The sequence below is a fragment of the Hydractinia symbiolongicarpus genome, chromosome 14 (genome assembly GCF_029227915.1).
Source record: "Hydractinia symbiolongicarpus strain clone_291-10 chromosome 14, HSymV2.1, whole genome shotgun sequence".
Taxonomy (NCBI): domain Eukaryota; kingdom Metazoa; phylum Cnidaria; class Hydrozoa; order Anthoathecata; family Hydractiniidae; genus Hydractinia; species Hydractinia symbiolongicarpus.
Window position 1 is genome coordinate 11,495,606 of NC_079888.1, and position 13,220 is coordinate 11,508,825.

Genomic DNA, 13,220 nt, shown 5'->3' on the forward strand with positions numbered 1-13,220 from the left:
CCTTGTTAAAATATGTCGAATTCATCGCTGTTTTATATGTCGCTCAGCTTATATATTTACAGAATTATACGAAGGTTTTTCTCATTGTATTGTAATGGAGCCAGAAAATTCCGTTGACCAGTTTGCAGTGTGCATGGAAAAAGTTTAGATCGTTGTTTGTCACTTAAAGAAAGGAGACTTCATCAGAAGTGATATCTATTGTTCGTTCATGATAAAGTTTGATGAACTGTTAATGAGATATAAGGGTTTAAAATTTTTGCCGCGAAAACACACAAAATTATTTTTCAGAAATTTGTATACCTGTTGCCTTAATCGTATAGGTCTTAAAACGTTGATCAAGAAAATGTATCGGATCATGTACTTTTGACAAACGGTTGCAGAGATATTGGGGTTTAAAAGTTTTGTGATGACGTCATCAATCCGTCCATTTCGAAATGGATTCGGGGACCCAGGTATGTGAAAATTACCCAAATTGGTCCTAGGTGGTCCCTAGTTGCCCACGCGGTGAAAAATCATTGACGTCACCTCCTCGTTTTCAAGTTATTTGGCCTCACAATTTTAAGTGCACTGTAACGGCTTCATTAATTTATTAATTTAATATAGGATACTGACGTTAAAGTGATGTTATTGACGTCGCGCCGTAACGTCAGAAAATTTAAGATATTAGACATGATTTTTCGGTTACTTCAAAGAAAATTTCGGTAAGATCAAAGTAAAATGAGCACATCCACTTTGCCTGTCACAGAGACACGGAACTGGCGTATTATTATATAGATTAGTCGATAAGGCCCGTGGAAAAATCCACTTAGGCAAGAGGACAATGTAAAAATTGGTTATTTTAGACCTTTTGCTGATGTCAGCATATGCATATGCGAAAAAAATTGACGAAATTCAGTTTATCCGTTGTCCCTATTGTGTAGAGCTCGACACGCTCATGAAGAAAATGTATTTGAGACACACTTTTTTCGGCGACATCAAAGGAAAATGACGATATCCACTATGACCGTCACATACACTCCGTATTATTATAAGAAATTCTCCGGGTGTTTGAAAGCCTGACAAACGTAGCCTATATAAAATTAAAAATTTCAGTGAAGCGATGAAAATAGTATTCATGGGAAATTACTAATTAGAGGTGATTATTGACTGCGATAATTTGAAAAGAACCAAGATGACAGCTCTATCCCTAATATTAAAAAAAGCCAAAAAAAAGCAGCCCCCTAGGGATGAGGTTGGGTATTTAACGCGCTTTCCCCAATTTACAAATCCATTTTTTCGTAAAAAACATTTTTTAATTTTTATTTCTTTACCATTCAGTTTTAGAAGGATCTCTTATTGTCCTTGTAGTTTAGATTGACACAAAAACTTTTTTAAAATCTTAACCTTTAGACTCGACTAGACTTAAGACAAGACCCATAACTCGTGATCACACACCGTTGTAATATCAAAATACAGGCTTATATGAAAGAGAATTAAATTTTTCATCTAGCTTTGCTTAAGTTTATCACCTCTAGGGTAGCATGTGGCCAGAAATTGGGCTTAAAGATGGGCAGAGTTTTAGAGTTAAGTTGTCAGTAACGGTAGTCAAGATTAGGACTAGGAACAATGACTATTTTCCACAACGCAATTGATTGTCAGAATTGCCAGAAAAAAACCCTCTGACAATCTCGGACGACTAGAAGAAAAAAAGAGTCCTGGGGATGAGGTTGTATTTCCATCAAACTCTCAAAATTCTCGTTTATTTACCAAATAAACGTAACTACTTTTGTGTACCCAATATAGGGGGTGAAGAGAAATTTACAGGGTGGGTTGAAAAAATGTATTAAAAATTTATAATTTAAGTGTTGAAACAGCTGAGGGGTGGAAAATGGAAAGGATGGTTACTTACGGTTGTTTTATGTTTATATTTAAATAATATGTCACCGCAGCACTTGGTTCTCTTCTTCAGACTTCTTGCATTCTGGTATACTGTTTCAAATTCATTACATGCAAAGGTAGCTAAATTCGCGGGATTCTAAAAATAAGTTAGCTGCTTTGCTTATATCAGTTATTAAACCCTTTCACATTGACAGCTTTTTAGCACCGTTCGAGTCTAAACTAATTGAAATTTTTGGTAATTTTTTTGATAAAGTCCTAGAATAAATAGAACAGGGTCCCTTTATAGGGAGAATAGGGAATCTAAATTATCTGCCTTGTAGAATACTAACAAATTTAACGAGATTGTAATTCTGACTGTACGTTTGATGCACATTTAAAATAAAAACAACGAACTATTTATTTACTGACTATAACTACAGTATTGCACATTTCATCATTTTATTGCAAAATTAGTTTCGTTTGTAAATACTACAAACTTAAGGAAAAAAAACTATTGTTTAAGTTCTCATACTTTTTCCCATCAGATTATTCACGTCGGTTTGCTCAACCATGGTTCACAAAAAGGACAACCTCGTTTCCAAGGTGCTGTATTTTAACCGGGAGAAGATAATAATTTTGTTAGTTACCTTCCCACACTTGAAAAAATTGGATTGAGTTTTGTTGTATACCCCGTCTCAATTTGAACTACCGGTATGCTGTCACTGTTTCCAGAGTGGGTGTTAGTGAGCATTCAAAGTTAAATTGTCAGAATTGATTTCTGGCGCCTGTTGTTAGTCAGGAGTACGGTGGTTTCTATCTGCCAGCATAATTTGCACCCACCAAAAAAAATTGCACACACCGAAAAAATATTTGCACGCACCGAAAAAATATTTGCACGCACCAAAATCAAATGTAAATTCCATATCGAGCAATTCTGCACGATAAAATTACCTACAGTGCAATTCGCAATTCTGCAAGATAAAACAACCTACCGGAATCAAATGTAAAATGGAATTTACATTTGATTTTGGTGCGTGCAAATATTTTTTCAGTGTGTGCAAATTTTTTTTTGGTGCGTGTAAATGATGTTGACAGATAGAAATCACCGTACGTACTAGTTGTTCCGTTTTGTTATTTTTTTGAGAAAAAAAAAATAATTTAAAATTCTTCGCAATACATAATTATGTTTAATTATTGTCAAGTCTTATTTAAGTTAATTGCTTGCAGTTATTTGTAATTAAAATATTTATCTTTCAATTCCTCTCGTTATGCGATGTAAGCTTAGCATGTTGAAAGTACTAATTATCAGCCTCGCTCTCAAGCCCTTTTCTACCTTTGAATCAAAAAAATATCAGAGTCCTAGGACTGAAGTTAGTTTAAGGAAGAAAGATAGCCTTTCCAAAACCTGTTTTTCGCCGCAATTAATTAAGGACAATTTGAACAAGTTTTTTAAGAAATGTTGATATTTCCGTTTATTAAGAGCTACAAACAAGATATATGGATTGTCTCGATTGTTCAAACTACATGTAAGTTTTTATAGTTACTCAATTTCGTTCCCATGTTTTTTTCGCTTTGTAATATTTTTGTAGCCCAAATCTTCTTTAAAAACACTCCTATTTTACTTATTTCTACTTTTATGAAATTTTTTGTACCCTATTCCTGGCAATTTTAGCCTTGATCATGAGTTAGGAGTCGACTGTCTAATTAATGGACACCTCAAACAGATTTCAATCAATAAATTTATTTACTTTTTATATTTGATTAATAACATTATGTTTCTTTTCTGTTGCTTTATTTGTGGTGTGGAATATAAACTCTATTTTTCTACTATTCTGTCTTCTTGAATACAATAATGCCATCAAGATCACGTAAAATTAACCTTTACACAAGACACCCTATGTCTATGAAATAGGCATACTGTTTACTTGCTAAGCGGTTAGACGTAACAGCGATTTTATGAAGTTATTTTTACACCAATAGAATGTGGAACAACAAAGTTTTCCAGGGGTTATTTTAGGTCTGACAGGAACGGCTTCTTAGCGTCAACATCAGCGCATACGCTTGTAATCCATAATATCTGCCCATTTCAGAAAATCAAAAGGCACAAAAAAAGTCCTCGAAAGGTATAGAGTGATTGATGATATTGGTTCTATATATATACAAAAAAATGTCCACTGAATGTCACTTAAATTTAACAGGGTAAGTTGGATTCGACTAAACCTGAAGAGGCTTCAAAATACTTTTTTAAAAAATCTTTCGTGTAGCACATTATCCATCCCATAATCGTATTTATTTCTTTTTGCATTGTAAAATACTTTTTGTCGTAATTAAGTTAACTTAGAAAGTTTGATGAAGAAACTGTAGGATATGTCTGATTGTTTCATTGTATCATTTTTTATAAGAATAATATAATTCATATAACAAAAAAATTAAATATTCAAAAACTAATATCATTCCGTGATAAAGAACTTTTCCCTGTTCTAAGCAAAAGTGTTAAATCGTTGGAAAGTTGAGGGACTTTGAGTCAGCGGAGTATACAATATAAAGTTTAATATGTCAAGGATTATGATCATTAAATAAAAACCGGTAAAACTCGTAGTTCCTTCTCCTGACCATCCCTCCAACAATCACGTTATTATCATCGCCATGACAACTGCATAGTTGACATTTTATAAGTTGTTTGTGATTAAATAGACCACAGTGTTGCGTGACTAATTATTGCATGTGAATATTTACCAAGCTACGGATTAATCCCTGTGGAAACAAAAATGATAAGCAACCACACAATGAATCAACTCGTGCAACCTTAGGAGGTCACTCACATCTTGTTATAGACGCACAGCGAAGTTTCAAACGCACGTGTTTCAAACTTCGTTACCAGTCTTGATGACACAAATAAATGATATCCTAAAAAATATGATTTCCAAGTGTCGACGGCCCAGGCATGAACAGAAAACATTTTAAACCGCCTTTTCGTAACGTAGGTTTAGATGTTAATCGCTTTAAAAACTTTGACAGAGTAATCGTAAAACGTGAAGGTACACCTTATTTGAACTGTTTAACACACAACTAATTGACGTGGCTTGTGGCTGAGTAGTTAAAAAATTTTACTGCCAAGGTGCGGATCAATCATAGCATGTGACGGGAATCAAATGTGGATATATATGATGCATATAATCAGAACACAAAAGAAACACTAAATTAGCTGTCCTTGTACAAATAAAATATGTTGCATGAAGCAATTGATTTTATTTACACTTGCATAAATTTGCCTGCACTCTTTAGTCTTTTAAGAGGGGCGCTTACTAGTGTTGGGCGCTAACTCGAATCATGGCGTAGATAACAAGAAAGTATTAAAAATGTATTTCTTTTTTTCACATAACTTTGACATTAAACTTCTTTTTATTAATCAAGGTGGTTTTCTTTGCCGTTGTTCTCATTAGCAAGATTCGATATACCAGGTAAATTCTAATTATTTCCCCATCTTTTTCCATGCCATGTTTCAACCCTGCTGGGCTATTTGGAGGGTTCTCAATGCTGGGGAGGCTGATGCTTCTCCTTCGTACTTTCTTAAGTTGTTGTTCAAAAGACATTAAAATTACCCCAAGTGTTGCCCAGGCCTTAAGTAATAACTTTGTCAAAAAATGCTGATGTCAGAGTTGGCTAATTACGTCATGAAATTTGCAGAAATGGATAAAAATTTACTTAAATTTGAAATTTGTAAAATATTTGTACAATTTTTGTATTTAGTCACGCAAATGTCACAAACAGAAAATAATGTAAAATCATGGAGCAATACTAAGAAGTCCCCTAAATAAAAGTTAGGACAGGTAACGAAATATCAAGGTGTAACAATAAGCACCCCCCCCCTCCCAGCACGAATTATATCAAGAAAGTTTGTTACTTTTTATAATCATTTTAAAAGCCGGAGTACATGATCGAGATATTCACTCCTATGAAAAAATATTTACTCTTTACATAAATTGCCCACCCCACCCCTGTCTCCTTTTCTCAACCTCGTTCCCAGGGCTTTTTGTCTCTCATCGGCGCTGCGCTTATTGATAGGTCTGACGAAAAAGGCCCTGGAGGAGGCTGGTTTTATTCCGAGCCGTGATTGGTCGAGAATTTCACCTAATTATGCGAAAGATAAAACGTCACTCGGTCCGTGAAATATTCACGCTGAAACTAACTGTAAACAATAAAGATGGCCGACACTGCATACATGGAATTAACGGAAAGGCAGTCATTGCCCCATTTTTTTTTTAATTTTTTTTTGGACGCACGCACCGTGGGCTTGGTCAGATGCGCTTTAGGGGCCTTAAACAAATGCGTGCGTAGCGCGTAGTAAGAAAAACAGAAAAAAAAGGAATTGAAACATTTTACAATAAAATTAATTTTTTCTTTTTATAATAATAAGACGAATCTCTCTTTTCACCGCACTCCCATAGGTTTAGATATAAAAGCAACAAAGCATTTTGTGTTATATTGTGTTTTAAAAAGTTTAACTAGATAGTTGGTAGATCACTTTATTTTATTTTGATTTATTTCCAGTTAAGCAACAAAATGATGATGATCTAAAAAACATTTAAAAAAATTAAAAATAGTGTAAGGTCCCTAGAAATAACTAGAAATAACAGATAAATGTCATCATAAATCGGCTTGTTCCGCCGTAAAAGAAGCGCATTTGCAATGATACCATTGCGGACATCGTGTACATTGCACCCAGTCAATTTCGTTGTCTTTGGGTTTTTTTAGACATGCCTGAAATCAAGAAGAAGAATCATAAAAGTTCGAACTAATTACGACAATTGATTGCTTGTGTACTCATAAATATGAATATAAATGCACTTACCCGACACATTGAATGTTCTTTCTGAATATTCTTCCATGTACGTGCAGATGAAATACAATTTCCGACAATCGTCTTATATATATGTCTTCTAAAGCCCATTGGATCGCATTTGTCAGTTAGCTTGCCAGCTTGTTTTTCGAGCTGGTTCACCTTCTTTTCTATGCGATCTTCCGTCCCCGTCATGCTGGCAAACGTAATAAGCGTATTTCGTAAATTTAGAGTCGCCATCCCCTCTTTGTTTTGAAAAATATATGTGTTTATCTAATTCTTCTTTTTCTTTCCATTCCATGAACATCTGTTCGTCCTCAAATACCAAGTTACGAACGTTTGTCTTCGTACCATGGAATGTGTTTAGGTGTGATATCATTCTACTTTTGTGGTAAAAAGTCTCTTCACAACCAGGGAATGTACATTTTGAACGCTTACCCTGATCAGTTAACGTAGTGTTATGTTTCTTCAACATATGCGCTTTTAACTTATTTTTGCGTGTATAGTTTGCGTCGCATTCATCACATTGAAAGGTGGTTACATTTTCTGTGATGACCTTTTCAGGGAATTCCGTATTAATTCCATCACTTTGCTTTTCGGCAGGTGAATCTGAAAACATGAGTAAAAAGGTTAGAAAAAAAGGAAAATATTTATCATTTAAAACATTTATCTTTATCGTATTATTTACTTACCCGATCTTTCATCATGGGTAATTATAACTTCATCTTGAAGTGCTTGAAGCTTCTTTTCTCTTCTGCGGTTGTATCTTTTAGTTTGCTCTAAAATAATAAAAACGTGCCTTGCCTAAAAACTCAGAATTTTTTACTTATTTTCTCGCAAGGACGCTACTTTCTAGACGTATTACAAAAACGAAAGGTAGTTGGGAAGTGCATACATAACTTACTAGAAACTTCTTTTTCAACATCTGAAAATATTTTATTTAGCTCTGTGTTGCATTCATCTTCCGAAGAACTGTCAACTAAAAAAAAGTGTATAATACTGTATATTGGAAACAGTTTGGCGATTACTTTTTAACATTGAGGATACTTTACTCATCTTACTCACTCACCGATTATTGAGTACTTTGCTTTGTTTATATTTTGCTTCAAGCAACCTTGTGAAAAATATTTTTAAAAGACTAAAACATTTTGTGACAGTGTCTATGAAGTAAAAAATTACATTTTAGAGACCTTACCTAATTCTTCCCTAGTTTCCCTTATAATGGCTTTGTATAAAAGCTTTTCCCCGATAACGTTCGAACTTGATTCTTCTACAAACAAGAAAACACTCATTGAAAAAAAGGTAAAACATTTGGCGAGACAACTTTCATAAAGAAAATACAGTTTTTCTCACCTGTCTTTTCTGTTTCCATACTAATTCTTCCACAAACTATCTACAACAAATAGTTTAGCCGAGAACAAGCACCCAGCACAAAGTAAATAAACGTTTTATATATAATTTTTAATATTTCAAAAAATGGACTAGCTTCAAATATGTACTAACTCAATTTCCTTGGATGATATGATTTTCCCGCGCGCACGTGGGGTTTGTTTTGATGTTTAAGCCTATGACTTTGAACCCTTGATTCCATATTTGGTGTTCTGATATTAAACTTACAACGGAGTGTAACGATATCTTCATCTGAGAGGTTATTTAAAAAATGGGGCAATGACTGCCTTTCCGTTAATTCGCATACATGTTTTGTATCAGAAAAAAATATTTGAAAAATACATTTTGGCAAGAAACTTTTATGGCTTCAATTAGTTTTAACTAGTTAACTCTCAGTCCAGATGTGCTTGTATGTAACTACATGCTACTTATGCTCAAATTAATATTAGCAACTGACCAAGAGATTGTCTAGAGCTAGCTAGTTATAAAACAAGAAGTGTAGACATATATATAGTTACAGATAGATAGCTACTAGTTATTTATTATTATTATTACTACTGAACATCAGAATACAAAGTAAGCGCAGTTAGCTACATCAACGCAAAAACAGATAAAGGATTGGATGTATTTTCCATGCTAATTACGCAGATTTTACATATTGCAAGAATTCTGTTAACTCTTAAAATGGTAAGGGATTATATATAAGATAAAAACACAAAGCTATCTATACATTTATATATATACATCTATATTGCTAAATATAAAAATTTTCTTTTTTTATTCAAGGTATAGAAGAATGGCTAAGCCAGCTACTCCTAAGAAGATTTACTTTCGTAACACTTCCAATGATGGAAATTTCTGCAGGTTATGTGCCAAATTAAAACAAAAATCTTTGTTTATGAAAATATTCAGCAATATTGGAAAAAACAAAAACATTGAGAACAAAATAAGTCTAACATGTGGGTTAAGAACAACGGAACTGGATGCTCTTCCAACTGTTATATGTCAGTCTTGTGTCACCTTTGTCGAGAAAATGTCAGACTTTCGGAAAAATGTTCAACTGAATCAAATTCAGTTACGACAAAACGTGTCTGTCAAACGTGGCATATTGTCTCCGCATAACGAGAAAAATCAAACTATTGAAAGTGAGAAAAAGAACGAAAAAGGAAAATCTAGAAAGCAACTTAACTTTGCTGAAAACAAGGAGTTAACTGAAGTTCCTACCACACAACTGCAACCACGCAATATTGTTTCTCCCGGAGACAATATACCAGCAATGCAAAAATTAAAACTGGAAACAGCGCTTAAATCCAATAATAATATTTGCTCTTTAAAATTGAACGCCCTTGATCAGATACAAAGGATTCTGGATGGGCAAATAAAATCTTAATATCTCCGTTTTTAATACCACAATCAATTGTAATATTTGTACCATCATGGTCGTCCTCCACTGCATCATTACTTCCAAACAAGCTCTCATCTGCCTCAAACTTCCTCTGTTCCAAGTTCAATACAGCAGCAGAAAAACCAATCCCATTCAAGTATTTCACCTGATCATTTATAATGGAAGTTAAAGGGCTGATGACCAAAACAATATTCTTTTCATTTTTAACTGGGAAGAGATCAGCAAGTAAATGAAAAATAATTGATTTTCCAAATCCAGTAGGCAGAACTGCCACCACATCATTCCCCTTTAACAAAGCTTCCAAACATATGACTTGCTTTGGTTTCAGGCAAAACTGAAAAATGTAATTATTTAATGCGAAAGATATTCGCTTTAAAATATCAATATACGTTAGAGCCATCACGACCTAAAGCCTTCAAGGTCCAGTCTTCACTAAAAAGTTCTATTTCCATCGATCACGATAAAATCCAGACCCTAATAATTAAATTGAAACTCGCTCACCAAAGACTAGGAAGTATAAAATTCCTGATAAACGAGACACGAGTGCATTAATTAAAAATCTGCGAAAATCAAAGATTTTTGACCAGCCTCCACCAGGGCCATGTTCGTCTCGCCGTCCGATATTCAAAAAGAGACAACTTGTCCTGGGATCGAGGTTGTCCTTTTCTAATAATTGACGTTTATTGTACACTTCTCAAATTGCGAGTCATCATAATTTAAAATATACCGTAAATAACGGATTAGGCGCCCCGGGCTTATTTAAAGATTTCATTTTGACAGGTGGCGCTTATTGAGCAGGAGCGGTTAATTCACCAGGAGTGCTCATTTCTTTTTTTTTTAAAAAACAATTTTTTTAAACTTTATTTTCATAACTTTTATGAATAAAAAAAAGAAATGCAAATAAAAAATAAAGATATATAATAGTGTGTGGGGGCGCTTATTATTGCAGGGTTGCTTATTAACCCTATAATAACTGTTTATAAGGGCAATACCGGAGAATATTGACCGACGTGTACGTGACAGAGGTCAATATTCGAAGTATTGTGCGAAATAAAAAGTTATTATATGCATTATTATCAGGTTACTGCATTTTACGACAAAAAATATAACATTAAAAGCAGGAAGTAGAAACCATATAGAAACTATTCCCCAATGATTTAATGCTACCATATTTAAACTTTACCGTGGAATATTGCCCGCTATGACGTAAGTTCTAACCAATCACATTGCGCAATTTTTGAAAATATTGATGCCGCCCTTTTACTCGGTAATAATTACAAATATAGTGGAATCTCTCTAAAGCGGACACCATTGGTGCAAAAAAATGTGTCCGTCTTATAGAGGTATTCGCTTATAGAGATTGCTCCCAAAAATCACTTTCAGAACAAAATTTTTTGGTTATATACGGGTTTTTTTTTGTTCAAAGATTTGCCTTTAATTCATTTGTTTGTTTGTTTTGTTTGTTTGTTTTGTTTGTTTGTTTTGTTTGTTTTTTTTTTTGTTTTTTTTTTGCCGTTGAAGAATTTACAGTTTTCCGTAAAAACAAAATACAAATCTTTAGCTATTATATCGTATAATCTAAAGATAGGATTGCATATGCTAAAAATATTAGCTAAAGAGGTAAAAAACGGCAGGAGCGAGAAGAAGGCTATAATAGCCTTATCACCAAGCCCCGAACCTATATAAAAGGTTAGCATTGAAGATGATGAGGAGTTGTGTTATATGTGTCGTACGTTGTAACTGTCGTGTGTTCTAAAATAAATATAGATGTCAGTAGTCAATAGTTTATGTTTTAGTTTATGTTTGAATTCGTTAAGTGATGTAATAGTTTTCATGTCGTTATCAAGAAATGTATACCATAATTTAGGTCCTCTGCTAGTTACAGAGAACTTTGTGAGTGTATAATTTATCTTAGGTTGAAAAAAACTGTTAATTGAAAATCTGGATGGATATTTATGTTGTATCTTCTGAAACATAATATTAAATACTCTTGGTAAAATATTGTTTTCAAGCTTGAGGATATCATGCCTACATGGACACCCGGATATTGGAGATGAAAACTTTTCATTGATTCACGAAGAAGAAAACGTTCACGACGAATTTGCCATGTCGATTATTTTTGAGGGACGTACAGTAGTACATGTCCCTAAAAATCTCAACAAAATATTCCACCAATTTACAAAAATCCCCAATTGCAAAATAACATGTCGGGTCACAGGAAAGCGTATAAACAGAGAGGCTGGTTATGGTCTGGAAATTCAAGTTCTATACGAGTTTGTTAATGTCGATAAAAGCTTTAATTGGTCGAAAAAAAAATTAAAAGAAAGATTTTAGAGATTTTGAATAACAAAGTTAAAAAATGTGCGAAATAAAGATAAAAATCGAAATTTAACAAGTGGTTTTTTATGTGTCCGCTATACACAGAGCTTTTTCAAAGGAAAATGTTATTTAGTACGAAAAGAATTGTCTGTTTTATAAAGTGTCCGCCTTATAACTGTCCGTCCTATACAGATTTTCTTGTGAGAGTTTGACCTAAAATCCGTCCGTTCCAAGGAATAGTGTCCGTTATATAGAGGTGTTCGCCCTAGACCATGTCCGCTTTAGAGAGATTCCACTGTATTTCCCTAACCCCGGGTCGCTTATTCGACATGGGCGCTTATTGGGCATGGGGTGCTTAATCTGTCATATATAGTATACAAGTTTGAGAAAATCGCAATAATTGATTCGTAGAAAATTTTTCTCTTCCCTTTGTTTATCGTGTTTTTAAAAAACAAGGAGGAAAAAAGATTCTTATAAAATTGTTCTTATCAGGGTCGGTGAATTAGTTTTGAAAGTAAGGGGTTAAAATGTGCGGTGACAAAGGAGTCCCCACCATGGTTGCCGCTGCCGAGCCAGAAAATTTTTTAAAGTTACGCTGCTCTACTTTGTTAAAGATGATCTAAATTCAATTGTTATGAGGCTATTCTATTTATGAAAAATCAAAGAAATAAGTGTCTTTATACTAATTAGCATCAAGAATATACAAAACAATGAAATGAAATCAATAAGTAAATAAAAATGCTACATATCCAAGACTCATAACAGAAGATTTAGAATATGGTTTTGTTGCAATTAGTTCGATGAGACTTTGATTTTAAATGAAAAAAAAGATGCGCATTGTCATGTCGTGAGGAGGGGAGGGGGGGACAACTCCTTGATTTCCGTCGATCCTGTTTAAGAAATTGTTCTGATTGTTCTTATAATATAAAAAAGGTTTTTATAAAATTGTTCTCATAAAAAGTTTTTATAAAATTGTTCTCATAAAAAGGTTCTTATAAAATTGTTCTTACAAAAAAAGGTACTTATACTAACGACAACAACTTGATCAACCAGTATTCCATTATTGTTTACTAGTCGTGCAGGACTGGCTTTTTTTCTAATTTGTAATTGGTATGCAACATCGTTTGCTTTTCACGTCGTTTCGTCATCACTTTTTCCGCCATCTTTTTCTTTTTAATTCGGACATTTCTTACACGTATTATGCTAAGAATAAACAAGAAAACTCTCGAGTTTAAATATCTCAAAAAGGTAAATGCGAGGCAAATTTAATGCTAAGAATAAATAAAAATCGACATTACACCAAGCTGTAAATATAAATACATTTTGAATATCAATTTTGGTACCAAGTATCAATTTAATTTTTAGGTAAATTTATAACAGAGAGAATATAAAGAGTAAAGAGGAGATCAT

General features: G+C 33.6%; 3 protein-coding genes across 3 annotated transcripts in view; 1 reads left to right on the forward strand and 2 right to left on the reverse strand.

The window, feature by feature from the left end:
* Positions 1–1,918: 1,918 nt before the first annotated feature.
* Positions 1,919–10,320, reverse strand: LOC130625774 (ATP-dependent DNA helicase RecQ-like). Its single transcript, XM_057440880.1, has 2 exons — positions 9,311–10,320; positions 1,919–2,014 (listed from the first exon to the last, which is right to left on the reverse strand). The coding sequence occupies exon 1, from the start codon at positions 9,889–9,891 to the stop codon at positions 9,391–9,393; it is 501 nt and encodes a 166-aa protein (XP_057296863.1). The 5' UTR covers positions 9,892–10,320; the 3' UTR covers positions 1,919–2,014; positions 9,311–9,390.
* Positions 3,346–13,220, forward strand: part of LOC130625771 (uncharacterized) — a 74,800-nt gene continuing 64,925 nt past the window's right edge. Inside the window, exon 1 of the mRNA XM_057440874.1 lies at positions 3,346–3,383. Coding sequence (XP_057296857.1) covers positions 3,355–3,383 — 29 coding nt within the window. The 5' untranslated portion in view covers positions 3,346–3,354. The remainder of the gene's footprint in view (positions 3,384–13,220) is intronic.
* LOC130625773 (uncharacterized) lies at positions 6,219–8,543 on the reverse strand. Its single transcript, XM_057440879.1, has 6 exons — positions 7,893–8,543; positions 7,767–7,811; positions 7,602–7,676; positions 7,390–7,476; positions 6,710–7,306; positions 6,219–6,618 (listed from the first exon to the last, which is right to left on the reverse strand). The coding sequence occupies exons 1-5, from the start codon at positions 7,987–7,989 to the stop codon at positions 6,822–6,824; spliced, it is 789 nt and encodes a 262-aa protein (XP_057296862.1). The 5' UTR covers positions 7,990–8,543; the 3' UTR covers positions 6,219–6,618; positions 6,710–6,821.